We start from the raw sequence: 19,038 nt of genomic DNA on the forward strand, positions 1-19,038 counted from the left end.
AAGTCGCTCGTGAGCTACTCGATATTGGCTCGTTAAAATTTTGAATTCAGTCTAGCTTACACGAGCTTGAGCCTGACCTCGAGCTAATAATCTCGTTTAATAAACAAACTCGAGCCCGAGATTCACTTGTCAAGCTCAAGCCGGTTCATGAGCCTAAAGGAGCCCATTATTTATAAATTTTATCTAATATATCAAATATATAATTTAGTTATAAATATTATTATAGATAAAGTTATGAAAAAAATAATAAGTAGTTAATATACAGTATGTTATATATAAAATATAAAAAAAATAAGTGAAGTAGTTAATAAATAATTAAAGAGTCGAGCTCGAGCCTAGACGGGCTTGGCTTGGCTACACACTTAACCTGGTTGCAATACAGTCAACTTGTGCATAACAATGGTGTCTACTTTTCAGTTTTGATTCAGCTTGACTCATTTACACCCTAGCCAGTTTAAAACAGGGGAGTTGAATTCCTGATAGCCTGGTTGCAATACAGGCAACTTGTGTGTATACTGTCACGTTTTGTTTTGGTGATGCTTACTCAGTTTTTTTGTGTTTTGAATTTCAGAATATGGACATGGGACCATGCCCAAAGGTGCATTCATTTGAGCTGAGGAAAGAGTATCCTTTTTTTCACTTTTTATTTTATCAGTCTCATATTATTAAGTAATAAAGAAAGTGTTATGAAGATGCTATCTCAAGTAATGGTGTACTTTATATGGCTGTTAATTATACGTGAGATTTGAACATTACTGTTTTCAATGTCTGTGCTACTTAACTTTAATCAGATACCAAGAACCAAAGGCAAAAGGTCAAGATAACTATGATAGGGAATTGGAGGATCTTATAGACAGACTTATTGTTGAATGTGACAGAAAAATTGCAAGAGCTCTTAAACGACTTAGTGAGGAAGATGCTAAAGCAGCTATTGCTATCTCTGTGTCAGAAGTTACTCAGGTTGATTTAACTTTTTTTTTGGGCTATTTTGTGTATCACTTTGTTATATTTTTTAATTTGTTGATTTGCTGAATGTGCAGACACCTGAGATTCTTGAGTTGTCAAAGCAGATAAAGTAGAAACTAAAAGAGGCTGATCAATGTGGTAAATTCTGTTCACACCAGCTAACATTTTCTTTTTCGTTTTCTGTAATTAACCCAAATTTTTTGCCTATCTTTAATATACACACATGCATCGATCTGTATACATACTTATATGTTTAGTTTTAGAATACGTGAAGGTATATTCTAAAAAATATATTTTTTAGATTTTAAAATTTTAGTCTAATTTATTTGTAATTGTCTTGTAGTCTCACAAAGGTGCTGTGAATTTTCGTGACAAGTCATTTCCTTTCTATGACAAATTGTGTACCATATTCGGTAAGGATAGAGCTACTGGTAGTAAAGCAGTTGACCTTGGAGAAGAAGATATTGTTCAAGAGACGCAAAAAAGCTCACCTGTTGATATTGAAGACTTTGATTTTGTTGATGGAGCCGTTCCAAATGTTGATAGATCTGAAGGACAAACAGGAAGTGTAACAGGCACGCGCAAAAGAGGTAGAAGCACGGATGCAGATGAGATATATCGAGAGTCTTGCAAAGATATCAAGGAAGTTTTGCTTCGATTTGGGGAGATGGTGGGTGAACAACTTAGCAAAGAAGGTATGGAGGCTCGTGAAATCTATGAAAAGGTTAGTGATGAGTTGAAAGCTTTACCAGGTATCACTACGAAAAAACGGTTCAAAGCAGCTCATTTGATTGGTAAAGATGTGGATCTAGGACGTTCTTTTCTTGCGTTGACAATAGAAGAGAAAATTGAGATGGTCGAGTTGTATACCGATGGTTCAATGAGATAGTTGTGTATGGTTGAAGTATGTTTTGTATGTGAATTGGTTTTAACTATGGTTGATGTTTTTTGCTTAAAAACTATGTTTTGTATGTGAATTGGTTTGATCAATGCATATTTTGGTTGGAATTTATGCATCTTTTTATATGTTTTTTATTTTTTAATAAATATTTGTTATGAAAAAAATACTTGTGCTAATGATAAAGTTGATATAATTCTCTGTTTATTTTCTATGTACCAAACAAGAGAAATGATTCTCAGATATATTTCTCTACTGAAATATCTGTATTACCAAACAGAACAGTCAATTCTCATTCTCCAGACCAATTCCCTTTCTCTGCAATTCCATTTCTCTACAATTCCATTCTCTGTACCAAACACCCCCTTACATATCAAAACAGGAAATCTCTAAGTCCGATTCTATGTAAAGATTTTATTTATACATGTTAGTGACATTTTATAGAACTAGTTGTAACTTGTATAAGTTGTTAGTTTACTAATCCTCGTAGTCCATAGTAACATGAACAGAAAAACAATTGATGTTGGACTTTAATGTTTGTTTTCTTTTAAAACAAACCTTTCAACAGTCACACTTTTGGAGAAACATTTCCACTTATATATTGTGTATGGAAACACTCAAACCTCCCTTTTGTTCCTTTCTAGAGAACTTCCACCTACACACTCTGATCGAATAAACCCTAGAAACTGTAATCTAGAGAGACTATTATTATTATTATTATTATTATTATTATGCAAGACATCTGAACACTTATTATTTTTTCTCACTTTCCGACCAGCCATGGAACACAACCCAACCTTAAGCCCAACTGCCCAAGAATTCCGACAAGCATATTCTAACCCTTCGCTGTACTATCCATACACACCTCCTTACAACTTCAACACTCCACCACCACCGGTGGTTCACGTTCCACCACCGCTACCACCACCGTCACCCACCCCAACTCGTACTCTTCTCTTGAGTCTAGTCCCCTCTGACGTCAGCGAGTCACTAGTCCGACGAGACTTAGAGCTCTTCGGTGACGTCAGAGCCGTACAAATGGACCGGGTTCGTGACGGGATAGTCACCGTACACTTTTACGACCTCCGGCAAGCCGTGCAAGCGTTACATGAGATTCAAGAACAACACATGCAACAACAATATCGTTTGAAGAAACACTTTGAACATTATGGCAATAGTTACTTGTCACCTCCACTCCCACCGCCTGCGGCTGGGCTAGTCTCCGGCCGTGCTGTCTGGGCACAGTTTAGCTTTCCGGTGGCCGGTGGTTATCCCGACGGAAGCAACCAAGGAACACTTGTTGTTTTCAACTTGAACCCGAATGTCACTACCGGAATGCTGAAAGGCATTTTTGAAGCTTTTGGTAAGTTTATTAAACCACACAATATTTTGTTATTATTGTGGGTTTGTGATACGTCGCTTTCCTCGTCATTTGTTAATCTGGAGATGGTGATATATTTTTGTTTCTATTTTTGGCATCTTTCTGTTCTTCATTTGACCGATTATTATTTTTTAAACTTTTGTTGTATAACCTAATCTTATTATTTACGAAATTGTATGGTTGTGTGAAGGAATTGAGAGAGACCCCTTCGAAAAAGAATCAAAAGTTTGTCGAGTTTTACGACACCAGAGATGCATCCAAGGCTCTTAATAACATTAATGGTAAAGATATTAATGGCCAGACGATTGTTGTCGAGTTTAGCCGTACCGAAACGGCCCCAAATACAGCCGGTTCAATAATGTGTCCATCGGGTCACCCCCGGTTATCCTTCCGCGTAAATTCCCGCTTGAATCACGCCCTTACCGCCCTCCAACGCCGGATCCTGCCCAACCGCCTCATTCGTTGAAGAAGGTAGTGAAGAAACAACCCGAGCAACAAGGCGGGTGTTCTTGGAGTAAACAACGGAAGGGTTCGAGACATATGCGCGAGAGGTTCGATCCGAGGTACTTGATCAAGGGAGATGGGGTTATTTCTGATTCTCGAACCACGGTTATGATCAAGAACATTCCAAATAAATATAGGTCTAATATCTAATTCGTTATTTAATTGTGTTGTTGAATATGCACATTTGAATTGAAGATTTTTTGTTTTCATTGATGGTTTCAGCCAGAAACTGTTGTTGAACATGCTTGATAGCCACTGCATTCATTGCAACGAGCAGATAATTAATGGCGGTGGTGACGGTGTACAACAGCCACTGTCGTCCTATGATTTCGTCTACCTCCCTATCGATTTCGTGTAAGCATGTTTCCCTCGTCTTTCATTTCATAAAATTCGACTAAATGATAACAAACCAATGTATATTGATTTGTTAAATTACAGGAACAAATGCAACGTTGGATACGGATTCGTCAACATGACCTCACCCGAGGCAACAATGAGGCTATTATCTTTTGGGAATTTTAAAGGGTTTGGAAGCACTAAAGGAGCACTTCAAGAACTCAAAGTTTCCTAGTGAGGCCGAGGAGTACATGCCCGTGGTGTTTGACCCGCCGCGAGACGGTCAAAGAATGTCACAAACTATACCAATAGTTGGACGAACCAACCCAACATCGTCGGATGACCATGACCATGATGAAGAAAGTGAACAACATTGTAATATTAATGTGACAGGTTTAGGTTTAGAAGATGTGGAGTCTGATGATACTAGCAACGCAGCCGCCAGCGTTAGTGACTGCGGTGGTGTTGATGACTGTTATAATTAAATTATATTAATATCAATATCAAATCATATCCACTGTGGTTTATTAAAATATTATTTATCCCAACATCTGGTTCTCTAAGGTAATGAGTATTTTATGTTATTTATTTTTCTTTTTGTTTTTACTGTGTATTGCATCAGCTTGTGCGGAGGGGTTACTGGCGGCCTAGACTTGCTCTAGGTATACCCCTATACCTCTTTTCAACAAGATAATGATGTTTCATATATGTAATTTTAGCGTTAAAGGTTGTATCAAAACTCACTCTTTACGTAACTGGACCGTTCCATAGATAACCATCTAAGATTTTATTTAAACTAGTAGGTTACGTTACCGCCATTATTTGCTTAGATTTAACATGTTATTATATATATGATTTATATTTGTATAAATTCAAATCCAAACCAGAATATCAAATGCTATAATTAATTAATTATTAGTTTTATTTTAATTTTTTTTATGGCTAACACGCAATTCTGATCCTACTTTAAACTTGTATTATTGCCTATTACGAGACTAATAGTCTAAGGTTGTGTTTGTTTTTGATTAAAACATCTGCAGGAGGGGTGATGTCTGCAGGCGCGCAGACATCACCCATGAAGACTGTTTGTTTTTTTTTTAAGATAAGATCTGAAATCAGCTTCTTTTATCTTAAAAAAGAAGCTAAAAATTATTGCTTCACACATCTTCACCCTACCTGCTCTCCTGCTGCCTTCTCTCCAACCATCCAAAAACAACAATAAGCATCCCATAAACTCTGGCCAGATATGATTCACCTCCGTCATCGCCTCCGGCAACTTCATCGTCGCAAAAATCCTCATCACCCCACCGGAAAACTCAGCACTAGCCTCCGACACTTCAAACGCAATCTTCCCTTCAACAATTGACGAGTAGGAGCTAATATTATACGTCTTCACCGTCATCGATCCGTTGGAACCCTTGAACGCGATAAACGATTGAGCCCCCGCCATTCCGGTCCCGATGGGATTAATCGCCTATGCCACCCATCCATTTCGAATCCGGTGTACAACGGTGAGGAAAACAGGAGAAAGAGTATGGTCGCCGGAAATACGCCGTTTGAGACGCCGGACACGTCGCCGTCACGGTTGGAGACGGAGGAGACGTCTTCTGGCGACGACGAAGACGTTTGTGGCGGTGGTGATTCGAATAGTAACAATGGAGTTTCTTCTACATCGTCTTCTGGAACTCCTTGTACTTCCCTTTCTTGGTGATATTAATGAATTAATAAATAATTTATTAATTAATGTGTTTGTATTTTCAGTTTATGCAGACAGTGTTAACTTATAAAAACAAACAGTCTTATTTTTTCAGCTTACAGAGCTTCAGACCACATCTTCAGCTGCAGACATAAAAACAGATGAAATCAGCTTACAGACAGTTTATGTCTGCAAAAACAAACAGCACCTAAAACTTTTAGCTTTACGATGAAGGATGCCATTGTGCACATCTTAGTATCACTATGCTACCGATCTTTGAAACAGTTTGATTGTTAGTATGATAATTTATTTTGTTTATTTATCGGGTTAGTTGTGATTTTTCAAGAAATATAAACCTTCGCATTTATAGGAAAAACGATTCAATTACAGATAGACAGGTAAGCGGGCAACAAGCTGTGCTGCCATCTCTTTTGAATGGTAAACTGATTCTACTAAAAACTAGTGATCATATGGATGTTTTAAGTTGGAAGAAAATAAAATAAAAGTTTTATAATATTGTTATTTTAGTTCAATGTAAAAATAAAGACGTAACAAGATAAACAAAAGATTAGATATGATCTGACAAACTATCACAAACTTCATCATAGAACCAACATGAATCATTTGTAATCGAAAAATTAACTCACGAGGAATTGTAAAGAAGCTTAAAAAGACTTCAAAAAGACTTCACATAGCTCAAATTGAAAGCGATAAAGAAATGAATGTTATTTATGTAATATTAGATGATAAAAGAAAACACGGGAAAGTATTGAAACACGTTGGGTGTTGAATACAGAACCAACTTGAGTATAGGACCATGAGAAAAAAATATCGTTAAATTAAATCTGACTTTGTCACCCCTCCTCATTATGTATCAACTTCTTCATTTGAAGTCAAACCCGCTAAAAAATGTTAAAAGCCATGCATGTGTGCTCGCTTCTCCTCTCAAAATCACACTACTCTTGCTTAAAAGTTTTTAACAAGAACAAACAACAAGCCTCTCTTTGGTATCATGCTCTTCTCTTCTAAAGTTTAAAGTAAAAAACAAACTAGAATAATCAAATGTTAGTGTAAATTAGAGAAAGCAAGGATTACATAATTATACAATCACTCAACCATATTATATGTCATATTTAAAGTTATATTGATGAACGCGTATTAGTCAATCTCACTTGCATATTGTATGTTTATTATTGAAAATTAGAGGTTTCAATTATGTGTGAACAACAAAAACTTATAATATGCGTCCCTTGAGGTGTAGGCTCTGGATAAGTATGATCTCTTAGGCTTTAGGGTACACTCTTCGAAGATTTGTAAATCGCCTGTTCGGATGAGATATCCACGAGAAATAGATACAACAACTCTTTGTTGGAAATAAGATCCAAAAACACGAATACGAAATTTGATCTCATCGAAGATCAACCCGCTATTTTTATTTGAAATCTTGACAAACCAATTACGTAGACCCTAGCTATCTATTTATACAAAACCCTAACATTGAAAACAAGACAACCAGTTCTAGAGAACTAAACAAATAATATTCTTATCATACTAAATAGACATATCGAATAATTAAACCTGTCTTTGAACATGCCTCAAGAAGGTTTTTTCACACTCTTAGGCTTATTCCTTGTTTGTGTTTCTAAGTGAGTTAGATCTAAAATGTCAAAATCAGTATGGATAGTTGATTAATCCCGTCTTAAAAGGCTCACTCGAGTATTGGGGGTGGTTCCAAACCCTATAAAAAAATAAATAAAATTAAACCTGTCTTTAAAACTAATACGAATTGGCCCTTCAACTTTCACTTTCCTTACATACCAACTTTCTTAATGATCCGTTTTTAGAATTAACTTCCAATGCTTATCATCATCTAATTTTTATTGTACGAAGTAATTTGTTTGTTTAAAAAACTAATAGATTTATATTCTAACATAGATTTTTTAACAGGTGTGTTAGTGTTATATTAAGAGCACGATGACAAAATAGAGGGGTTTTTTTGGGTTTGACTTTGTGCCGTACAAAGTGTGGTCTTTGGATGCCCTGTCATTTTATACATGAAAACAGACGGTGTAGGAGTGGTCCAGCAATGGTGCATTTTGCTTTTCAGCCATCGCCATTTATGCTTTGCCTGGGGTTTTGACACGTGGACGGTTATTGTTTGCCATGTGTCAACATTTAGTCAATGTCAACATTCAAAAACTACATTTATTAATATTTTACTTTTATATAAACAAGTAGCTGAATCTATTTATCTACCCATTTGTTTTTTCAGAAATCACTAAGAATTTAATATAGTATAGAAACATTTTCAAGGAACATATTGGACACATATAACCTTAAGGCTGTGTTGTGGGCGTTTAATGGAGCCACGAACAGATGAATATATTATATTATATTACGTCTCATGGCGCTGACGGAACCTAACTTTTTACCCATTGTTGTTCGCTTCACCGAAGTTGTGGTCCGCTAGCCATTCGCTCGAGCCAAACTCTCAGTTTTTCTCCATTCGTTTGGGCTAGCCGGCTGAATTCATCCGTTCGAGGCGACCGCTGAAACATGGCCGTTGTGGTGTGCACGGGTCAAGTGGCTGAATTCATCTCTTCACGACTCCGTTAAATACTTATAACACATGGTCTAATAGGAACCCAAAGTCCTTGCACCCAAAAACATTTCATTTATGTTATTGGTTGTGAAGTTAATAAGAAGATTTAGACACTTAATGAAAAACTTTAAAAGATGCCGATTGTTCTTTAGCAATCCTCACTTCTATTTTTTTTAACGGCAAACAAAACATTTATAACAATAAAAAACCAACAACTCGTAAGAAGCAAGCAAACACCAGGAACATCCACCCTAATACAACCCAATTCTACAGAGGATAAAAACCTACCCCCACCACCCGTTATAATTAGGAACTGAGATTAAAACTACGCCTTTCCCCACGTCAGGGGTTCTTGGATCTACTCTTCATCCATAAGAAGCTTAACGCTTTAATCTCACTTATTATATGATTGAACCGTGACAGATGCCTTTCAAACACAAGAGAATATCTTACCTTCTAAAAGCACCAAATTACTGTGAGACAAATTGTGTGAAATGCCTTAACTTCTCGGGATGGCAAAGACAAATACTTGTAAAGTTTCACAAATCATGAGTCATAAAGGCATAAATTGGCGGGGCCTTACACCAACAAGCAATGATACTCCACACCGATTGGGCAAAATGACATGACATAAACAGATGTTCTGCTGTTTCCAGCTCGTCTTCGCAAATTGACACACGACTGATGAAACCGGAATATTCCTCTTAGCTAAGGATAACAAAGAGAGAATGCACTTCATATCCGCTTACCACACTAAAATACTTATCTTAGACAAATTATTCCATTCAAACACATATTCACAAATCACAATCCATATGCAATGAATATAAAATAATATTTAAATTAAATAAAAAAACTGATCAGTTAAAGAAAAAAAGGGGTGGTTTTGATGGGTTAAGAAGATAGTTAAAAAAGAAAAAGGTAACTAACACCATTTTTTGGTTGACACCCCCATCCAAAAACGCCACTTTCTATAACGTTGTAAGGGCGTTTTGAATACTTGTTGACAATGAGCTGGTGCTGCAACATCTGTAATAGAGCGTGTTGCCCCTTAGGATTTTCAACCATAACATCACACATTTTCATTTAAATACTTAAGTATCATTCTAATTATATGAAATACGTGAAACTGCCACATATCATTTAGTGGAACGTTTTTCACCTATGTAGCAGCGCTTACGAGACGTTTTTCAATGTAACGATGCCCATGCCCTAGCAAGTTTTCTATAAATTAAAGACTATACTATAATATTTAAATGAATCCTAGGAGTTGTCTTTCATGGGTTGTCTTGGTCGTAATGGGTTTGACTGGAACAGTATATAGTCAAAATATGTAGAATGGGCACTGTTTGTGTGTATCGAAGCCACACGATTGCCCACTTGGAGTCTTGGGCCAATATCCTTCTCCTTTTCCTTTTCTATTTCCCGGTACCTTTACTGCTTTACATACTAAAAAGTTACAATAAAAATATTAATATTAATATTATAACTTTCTACCATGTAAAGTTATTAGCTGTTAAAAATGTGAATTATCACTTTCAATTTATAAAATTGTAATAATAATTTTATCTAAATTATATTTTATGCACAATGAGAGTCAAAACATATAAAATTAAATATAGTTAACGGATTAAGATATCAAGTAACCAAACATGTTTGATGTATTAGATTTTCTTCTGAATAGGCCGGTATGTTACAAAACAAAGAAAATAGACTCATGCGAGTAGCAAGAGGCCCAACAACAACTGTTCGAAAACAACTTACAAAACAAAGACAAACATAAAACTTACAACGAAAAATTCACAAAATTAAATTTAAACCACGAATCCCAATCTAAATTCGCCTTTTTTCTTATCGTTTTCTATCTGAAGGTTAGAGAAAGATTTGATATCATTCACCAACTTTGTCGTCGAGCTCTCTTTGTGCTGAAAATTTTTCTTGTGTTTTCGTTTTCCAAATCACCCCCAAATCGTTACCACCAATATAACTTGTAGCACCTTACCTTTCTCTTTTGACATCGTGTGCTATAATGGGAACTCAAGAACGGACTGCGCCAAATCAAACCTGTTGCTAGTAGGAGGCTTGATCCATGAAAAGATAATTGCCCTTATCGCTGTTGATTGGCTGCAATTTATCATAAGATGATCTACTGTCTCTGGATGTCGTCTTCAATCAATCAATCAATCATACCCAGTAAAATCCCACCGACAGCAGAGCTATAGGTAGGGTCTGGGGAGGGTGGGATGTAGGCACACCGTACCTCTATCCAAAGGAATAAAGAGGTGGCTTCCAGAGAGACCCTCGGCTCTAAGAACATGTGTATGAAGCAAAAAAAGGAAATCAAAGTTTAACAGTTATATAAAAAACTACTACTAATTATAATAATATTAATAATAAGGTCACAGTTTAACCGCAATATAAAAGCTAATAATAATAATAATAAAATATGTAAGGGAAATACCATTATGGTATGTGACCTAAATAAGTTAAGTCTAAGCCCTAAGGTATTCAATTCTCTCTAAAAATCCTTAACTTTAATTCTACTTCTCCACGAATTCATATCCTCAACCATGTCCTCGGAGAGGTTTAGGTCTATCAAATCATGCCTAATCCTCTCATCCCAAGTCAATTTCGGTCGTCCTCTACCCCTCCTTCCCTCTATAGTAATGTTTTCTACGGATCTAACAGGATTCGCCGTCTGTCTTCTCTTTACATGTCCAAACCATCTCAATCTCCACTCTCTTATCTTGTCTGCTATGTTCGCCACCCCTAATCTCTCGCGAAGCACAACGTTTCTTATTCTGTCTAGCCTTGTGTGCCCACACATCCAACGTAGCATTCTCATCTTACGTTTCTTATCTTGTCTGGATGTCGTCTTCATAAGCCGTAATTCATATTATTGAAAATATTATAAAAATAGTATTTAATACGTCTGCATTCAAGTTAAGAGGTTGACACGTGAGGTTAAACCTTGAGTTACTTGATTTGATTGCTTGAACATATCGTCACTTGTTATGACCCTTAAATTTGATCACACTTATTGTTTGAACAACATATATGTTAATATATGTCATCCTTGTCATTTTTAAATAATATTTGGTATTGTTCTTGCTTCACCAATTATCTTGAGTCTTGACTTCCTCTATAAAACAATTAATGTTACAAATAAGCAAAAATACATTTTAATAAAGATATTAAAAAAAAAAAGCAGACATCGCTTGGATACGCGGGGTACTTTGGGAAAACCATATTTTGTACGGCCTCTTGTCGTCTTTTTGCATATTTGATGCAATTGAGATATCCTACACCTTTTATAATCATGCAAAGTTTATTGTGAAAGAATATGGTAAATTTAATAAGCACAAGTTGTTCTATATTAACGTACTAGTTTGAGGCCCGTGTATTACACGGATAATAGATGAAAATTTCAAAATTGAGCCACTAAACAAAATACAGTCAACAACACAATTATCATATATTATTAAAACAATGACAATTTACATTAAAATTACCTGAATTACAAAACAATAATTTTACATAAATATGCTACAAATTAGTAAAAATTTCTTAGTAGTTTACATTTGTGGTTGTATTGATTAATACAAATAACAACGAAGATAACACTAACACAACTCCAATTCCTTGTGCAGATCGTAATCCTTGTATTCATTTAAAATAAAGATATAAATTAAACAGCTGAAATAAAAAAAAAGAAGTTACAATTATGAAACTATACTCGACTCTGCAAAAGAATAAGAACCACAGAACCAACAAATTTGTATATTGATGTTTTCTTTATTACTATTGACAATGCTTGCATGGATTCCAGCATTGTCTATTCGGCTACACACATAACAAAATCAATAAAATGCTAATCTAAAATTGACATTTTATAGAAATAGATTGAAAAACATAGAAATAAGATTCAATCAAGTGATTAAATTAAAAGTAACCCATTGGGGCCAAGAAATTGTATATATTTCTTTATGCTTTTAATATTGAGAGTTTTTTTTCCCCATAAATTGTATAACTTTTAAAAAGATAAGAATAAATCAAATTAATTATACATATTTTTATGTAATCACTAAATATTAAATCAAAATCTTGGCTGAAAGTTTACAATGAACTCAAAATTATGCATTAAAATTGACGAAATATACCAAAAATTCAAGATTGAGGGTTTACATAACATGGGCCAATAAGAACCTTTTAAGCAAAATGCCAAAAACATCCTCACATGGATCCAATGCAACCACATCAATCAATGAAGGAAGCAACAAAACAAATATATTTAGGGCTTACGTTTCTTGAAAGAAAGACAATAAATCAATTTACTACCTACCATTGAAGTAAAAAAAACATAAGGTACTAAATCGATATGTTACGTAAATCAAAACGAACCATTCAAAAACCCTAATATTTCGAAAGTTATGGTTCATTCGTACTAAATGTTTGTAAATCAAGCGAATCGCCAAACAAAAACAATTGAAAGTATGTTATTCATGAGTTTTACCTTTGAAATCAACAAAGCTTCCGACTGTAGAGGCGAAGCTAGGGTGGGCTTGCATCTGGCTAAGTTAAATCGATCTTCAGATTTTCCGTATTCTTGGAGGAAAACCACCTCGGGTTTTGGTTCTAAGACTGCCACCAAATCCCTATTAATCAACATAAACTTAAATTAATAAACAATACCCAAAATCGTATCAATGGAAGTAAAAGGTTAATATTCAACATCCAAGTACTTGCATGTTTTTTCAATGCAAAGCATAAGTAGATAACTTGTGACACCTTCTTAAGTAAGCAATACTTATAAAGTGAAGCTATTAAAACATATCATTCATGCTATATATACCATTTTAAAAAACAATAATTCTATAACTATTTGAGCATATAATCCAAAAACATAAGATTAGGAACTCCATCAAATAAGCTAATAGAGTAAAATGTGTTTATCCCTGCACGTGATCCAGCAACATAATAGAGTAAAATGGATTAACCCTATATTGTTTATTCTAACAAACTTATAACCAAAACAATGTAAATCCATTAGTGAATTAGACTAATAAAAAATGAAATCAGATACTAAATATTCTAAACAACTATCGATCACCGAATTTTATAAAAGTATATACCAAAAATCTTAACAAATCTAGCATTGAGGAACACACCTCAAGCCCTAAATTCTTGTAGCGAGATACGAAGAACACACTTGAAGGCCTAACTTCATGTAGCATTTTTATTAGATGAAGGATCCTTAAACAAATTCGTACGTCGAGATTCTTTGTGTTTAATTAGTATGTAAGAAACCCTAAAATTTATCATACGAAGAAGACATTTTGGAAAGAAAGACAGACCTAGGGTTTCTAATCGGGGAGGGTTGCGATTGTGTTGAATAAAAACAAACAAGGTTATAACAATATATAGATCTAGAAATGAATAGTTGAGTTGGGTAAGACCCACGCGGGATTCGAAAATGAAACCATATATTGAAAATGGGTTTAAATTGTGAGGATGGATGAGAGAGTGACAAGTGGCACAAAGTGGTATTCTTTTATTAGTATAGATAGATATATTAGAGCATTTGCATTGATCTCTACTAAGGACCATTGCCACGTCAATAGTGGGTTTCTTGTTTCCACATATGCCTGGGTCTCTCTTTAATATATATCTCTCGACTCTCTCCTCTTCGCCCCTGGTGGTTCGTAGACACAAACATTTTTCATTGAAATTTGCGACATCCTTTGTTCTCTCTAACGTCTACACATAGATTAAAAACATTTTTCATTAAAAATGTTCGCCCCTGCTTCTTCTTTCAACGAATCACACAGATTAACGTTGCTTCTTCTTCTTTCAACGAATCATACAGATTAACGTTGATTCTTCTCCTTCAACGAATCACATAGATTGACGATGCTTCTTCTTCTTTCAACGAATCACACAGATTGACGTTGATTCTTCTTCTCGATCGTTCACACAGATACGACCGTCTTCGTCTTCTCCTTGATCGTTCACACAGATACGATCGTCTTCTTCACTGTTTGATTGCTACACTATTGCAATCCGTCTTCTCGGGTGGGTTCGATCTTCTTCCTTGTTGCTCAAGTCTTCGGTTCGGTTGCTAGACACTTCTGCTTGATTGGTAGAATAATTAATTCACAACATGGTTTGTTTGCTTCTGGTTTCTGGATCTAATTTGTGGCTAGGAAAGTTTCCTTTTAAAACTAATTATTTCACCACAATTTCTTCTTTCTCGAATTCAGTAGTACATAGAGAGGTGCTACTTTTTTTTTATTAATTCACCACCTATCCTAATTGCAACCTCGTTGTAATTTATTTTACCTACTTGATTCTTGAATTAATTCCACCGACGCTTGCTTCCTTTGTTCGACAATTCCAGCCGAAAAATATTAGAGGTGCCAATTTGCTTGATTTCTTTCTTTGACCAAATCAACACGCCCCTCTTATGGATGCCTGCAAATATTCAACGTCTTCACAGGTCTCTTTGAACTCCCGCTCTGATACCAATTGTTGGACTTAATTGGATCGAGCAACGCGAACAACACCGGTATTTTGTGAGAACTCCTCACGACTCTTTCAATATTATTTAGAACGAAAACCACACAAAATACAATAACCCTAAACCATCTATTTATACTAAAACCTTAACTTGCTCACCAAGAAACCTAATTAGACTCAAACTTGGAAACCAAATAAATAAATAAAAATAACCAATCTTATTCCTAATTAATAAAACTATATCGACTCAAACTAAAACTCTTTAAACTTTAAACCTTTATCAAGATTAATCCTTCAAATATGAGTGGGTTGGGTTAGATTTGGGTGATGGGTTAGAATGGGTTTGGGTCAAGATGGGTATGGGTCAGGATGGATTTTTAAAATGGAGGGTTAGGATGGGTATGGGTCAAGATGGGTAAAGTTAATCCATCTTGACCCAAGTAAAGGTTGAATTGTAATGGGTTTTAAAAACCCCTCAAAAAAATTTTCAAAAAATTTAATGAAAAATTAATAACTCAAAATATAAATTAAAAACACAAAAATTAAAATAACTAAAATGTCTCCCCCGTCGTCCTCGTTCATAAAAAAAAAACTCGGTTTCGTCTCGGCTCAAGTTCGGTTTTTTTCGGTTCATTTTTGCTTTTTTTCGTTTCGGTATCTATTCGGTTTCAATGTTTTCGGTTTTTGTTCGGTTTTGATTTCTCGGTTTTATTCGGTTTAGGATGGGTATGGGTCAAGATGGGTAAAGTTAACCCATCTTGAACTAAACAAATGTTAAAATACAAAGGGTTTCAAAACCCCTCCAAAAAATATTCTAAAAAATTAATTAAAAAATAATAACTCAAAATATAAATCGAAAACGCAAAAAGTAAAACAATTAAAATGTTTCTCCCATCTTTCTCCTCCATAAAAAAAAACAAACAAACAAAAAACAACTCAGTTTTGTCTCGGCTCAGGTTCGGTTTTTTTCGGTCTCTTTTTTCACTTCGGTTTTGCTTTTTTTCATTTCGGTCAGTTTCGGTATATGTTCAGTTTCAATGGTTTCAGCTTTGATTTATCGGTTTCTATTCGGTTGCGTGGGTTTTGTTTGAAATAAAATTGAATAAAGCTTGTTTTAGTCCATTCTAACTCATAAACAAACCCATTCTAACCTATAACTAAAAGTCACTAGCATCTATCCAACCCATCCTGATCTTTTTACAAAATTCTTTTGATCCATCCTGACCCATTTCAATTTTAAAAATTATCCAAATTGACCCAAAACAACCCATTTGGGTTTGTTTTGCAACCCATACGCGCGAAGGTATAAGGACGGAAGTGCTTTGATGTATTTGTTTTGTTTGTTGGCTCTGGTACCTTGCTCGAGTTGGTTTTTATTTATTTCAATGAAATTTGTCTAAAACATAATTACACACTTCAAATAGTTACACATATATATTAGGCGATTTTATTTTGGTAAAAATGATTGGTTACTATCCTATGAGATATTTCGATTTTTTTAAATAATCTAACTGATACCAAACAAGACTCGCCTGATATAGAATCCAAGTTTTATTATTTGTGGTCATTTATTATCATTAATCAAAATCATTAAGAACTAGACACACTTGAACTATAAACATATCAAGATGGGTTTTCATGTCCCTAAAACTCATCTTTAAACACACTTTGAGGGTTAACCGATGACTCCTTAACCGGGTAAGACGCATCCATGGCTAACCCACACAACCCTTCGGGTACATTAACCCCACGCTGCATCTTGACGTAACCTTGTTCACCCCACCCGACTCCCCACGAGTTCCTCACAATCCAGTAATCCTTTCCATCTTGCGTCCCGTACCCCACGATCGCCACACCATGGTTCAGATCGGTCCCACACGGTCCATCAAAAACTCCCTAAAACACCATCAAGAATATTATTAACATATGTTACAAATCAAACATACACATAACATTCTATCTTTTTATAAATTTTTTTTACCCTATGGTAGAATTGGAAATTGAGACCACTAGCGTCTATTGCAATCGAGACGGGCTGGTTAGCAACCGCTTTAAACAAGGCGCCCTCGTCGTTTGCGGGTACATTTTCAAAACCATCAATTTTCACCACAGGCGCGTTTCTCTGCGTAACATCACAATCATATTATAAATAACTAGTTTGCCAAACTTATAATAAAATCCTATTTTGGTACCTTTGATAAATCACAACGTTCGTCGCGACCAAAATAAGGGTAAACCTGCTCAGTTGTAACCCCACCGGTTTCCTTAATGAACTCGTACGCGTTTTCCGTTAAACCTCCATTGCATCCTTGGTTATCAGATTCACAATCAACAAGTTCTTGCTCAGATAAGGAAACTAGATTGTTAGTCTTTATTTTATTGATACCCTCGACGCCAACGATGGTTGAAAACGCCCAACAACTACCTGTAAAAACATCCATATTAAATTTATAGAAAAAATAATCAAATGGAGTCTTTACCGTAAAACTTGGCTCAAATAATGATACAGAAGTACGAAACTTTTTCAAACTAAATCCATTTACTTATGAACGGGTTGACTCATTTACTTACCGCATCTGCCTTGGTTCTTGATAGGCGTAACGGCTCCATTGGTCCTCCAGTCAATGGATGGCGGTGGATTAGTGGTCTTCCCGTGTACAAACGGGGTCGGTCGCCTTTCGCCTTTTAGCATCCTGAAGTGCAGAATCTTTGAATCAAAACCAGCCCTGAACTCATGGTTAGTCATATCAGCAAAGTCATTGAGTTTCAGCTTGTATGGCTTGTTCATCTGGTTGACTCGGTTAATGTGGTTCACGTTGTACTTGAACACATTGAACCGTTTCTGTTTTTCATCAGGCGCCCTTGTAACCGACGTGTTGCTTATCCATCTTTCGTATAAATTCCACAGGCTTTCGTCTGTGGCTAAGTCTTTATCGGTGAAGTCAAAGCTGCTGACCGCACCGATAAAGAGAGCAAACGAGAGAAAGAGAAATATAACTTTAACGATTTCCATTGTTTTCTAAATGATTTGATGAGGAAAAATGAATCGAGAGAGTTAATATAATGTGATGAATGATGAGGTTTGTTATTGTTTGCATCATGTGAAGACATTTTTCATATGATGTAAAGATAAAGTGAGCTATACTTTTAGAAGATAAGTTACTATTTTTAGCAGGAAATTGTGGTAAAGCATGCAAACATGAGTTCATCTTGTGTGCTCTTGATCACTTTCAGTTGCGCGCCGCGCCTTCTTGATAAGGATTAACATTGGAAATCCGGCTTGTACGAGACTAAACCATCACTTTAGATCTAACTTAAGGAAATGAAACATTCATAAAAGTTTAATTATTTATTTTAACTTCAAATATTGTACTTTAAAACATTATACATTGAGTAGAAGACTCGTTTCATATCATAATATATTGATCATGTCAGTTCAATATTTTGAGCTGGGGATGAGCAGACTTCATTGCAGCGCGAGTTAGGGTTTTATTTTAGTTATATTTTGATGTTCTTCACATTTTTGGATTAAAAATAAAACAAAAAAGGCGTTTTCCGGTTAGACCGCCGGGTCACCGGGTCCGGGTCGACCGGAAAAAGCAAAACCCGGCCGGTTTGTTAGAAAACGGGTCATATGCACAGAACCGGACCGGTTTCCTTAGCGGGTCCCGGTCGGACCGGTCCGGGTTTCAAAACACTGGTTCAAATTATGGCCTTCCAGCCCAGAACATGGTACCAAACTTTAACAGCATTCATTTGGCTTTACAGATTCGAAAGCCTAAAGAATTAGTTACCTTAATCTGAAAGTTATATTAAGGTTTTAAAATGCAGAGTGACATTATAGGAAGACAAACAGATTTTGGAGATATTTGCTGAAATGAATAATATAGAAGTAAAGTTCATTTTCAATATACCATAGAAATTTTCATTTTCTAGTAATGTTCATTTTCAATATACCATAGAATTTTCTATTACTTTAGTAATACAAGAAAACTAACCACAAGCATATCATTTTAGAGTGGGAATAGTTTCATATTCATTAACATTCTGTTTAGGAGAATGCAATTTGGGTTAGGAATTGCAATAGAAGGTAAATTGTAGAACCCCGTATAAAAATATGTACTGTATCGGAATACTTG

At 35.4% G+C, this 19,038-nt stretch overlaps 1 protein-coding gene, 1 long non-coding RNA gene and 1 pseudogene across 2 annotated transcripts; 2 read left to right on the top strand and 1 right to left on the bottom strand.

Moving 5' to 3' along the window:
• Nucleotides 1–583: 583 nt before the first annotated feature.
• LOC143609589 (uncharacterized) lies at nt 584–1,140 on the top strand. The gene is made up of 3 exons (XR_013149445.1): nt 584–624; nt 800–960; nt 1,041–1,140. It is a non-coding gene; the product is annotated as an uncharacterized LOC143609589 (long non-coding RNA).
• Nucleotides 1,141–2,644: 1,504 nt separating this feature from the next.
• On the top strand, nt 2,645–4,570 carry LOC143609575 (protein terminal ear1-like; annotated as a pseudogene).
• An 11,973-nt stretch (nt 4,571–16,543) lies between these two features.
• Nucleotides 16,544–17,912, bottom strand: LOC143609581 (vignain-like). Its single transcript, XM_077084299.1, has 4 exons — nt 17,471–17,912; nt 17,092–17,324; nt 16,881–17,021; nt 16,544–16,795 (listed from the first exon to the last, which is right to left on the bottom strand). The coding sequence occupies exons 1-4, from the start codon at nt 17,910–17,912 to the stop codon at nt 16,544–16,546; spliced, it is 1,068 nt and encodes a 355-aa protein (XP_076940414.1).
• Nucleotides 17,913–19,038: the final 1,126 nt, after the last annotated feature.

This window comes from Bidens hawaiensis, unplaced genomic scaffold (assembly GCF_021521415.1).
Source record: "Bidens hawaiensis isolate Kalapana, Puna unplaced genomic scaffold, B.hawaiensis_p1.1 tig00004833_1, whole genome shotgun sequence".
Taxonomy (NCBI): Eukaryota; Viridiplantae; Streptophyta; class Magnoliopsida; order Asterales; family Asteraceae; genus Bidens; species Bidens hawaiensis.

Coding starts and splice junctions, on each gene's coding strand:
- LOC143609581 (XM_077084299.1), bottom strand. CDS start 17,912: ATGGAAATCGTTAAAGTTATATTTCTCTTTCTCTCGTTTGCTCTCTTT. Junction 17,325..17,470: donor CAAGAACCAAGGCAGATGCG/GTAAGTAAATGA, acceptor ATGTTTTTACAG/GTAGTTGTTGGGCGTTTTCA. Junction 16,796..16,880: donor ATTTCCAATTCTACCATAGG/GTAAAAAAAATT, acceptor ATGGTGTTTTAG/GGAGTTTTTGATGGACCGTG.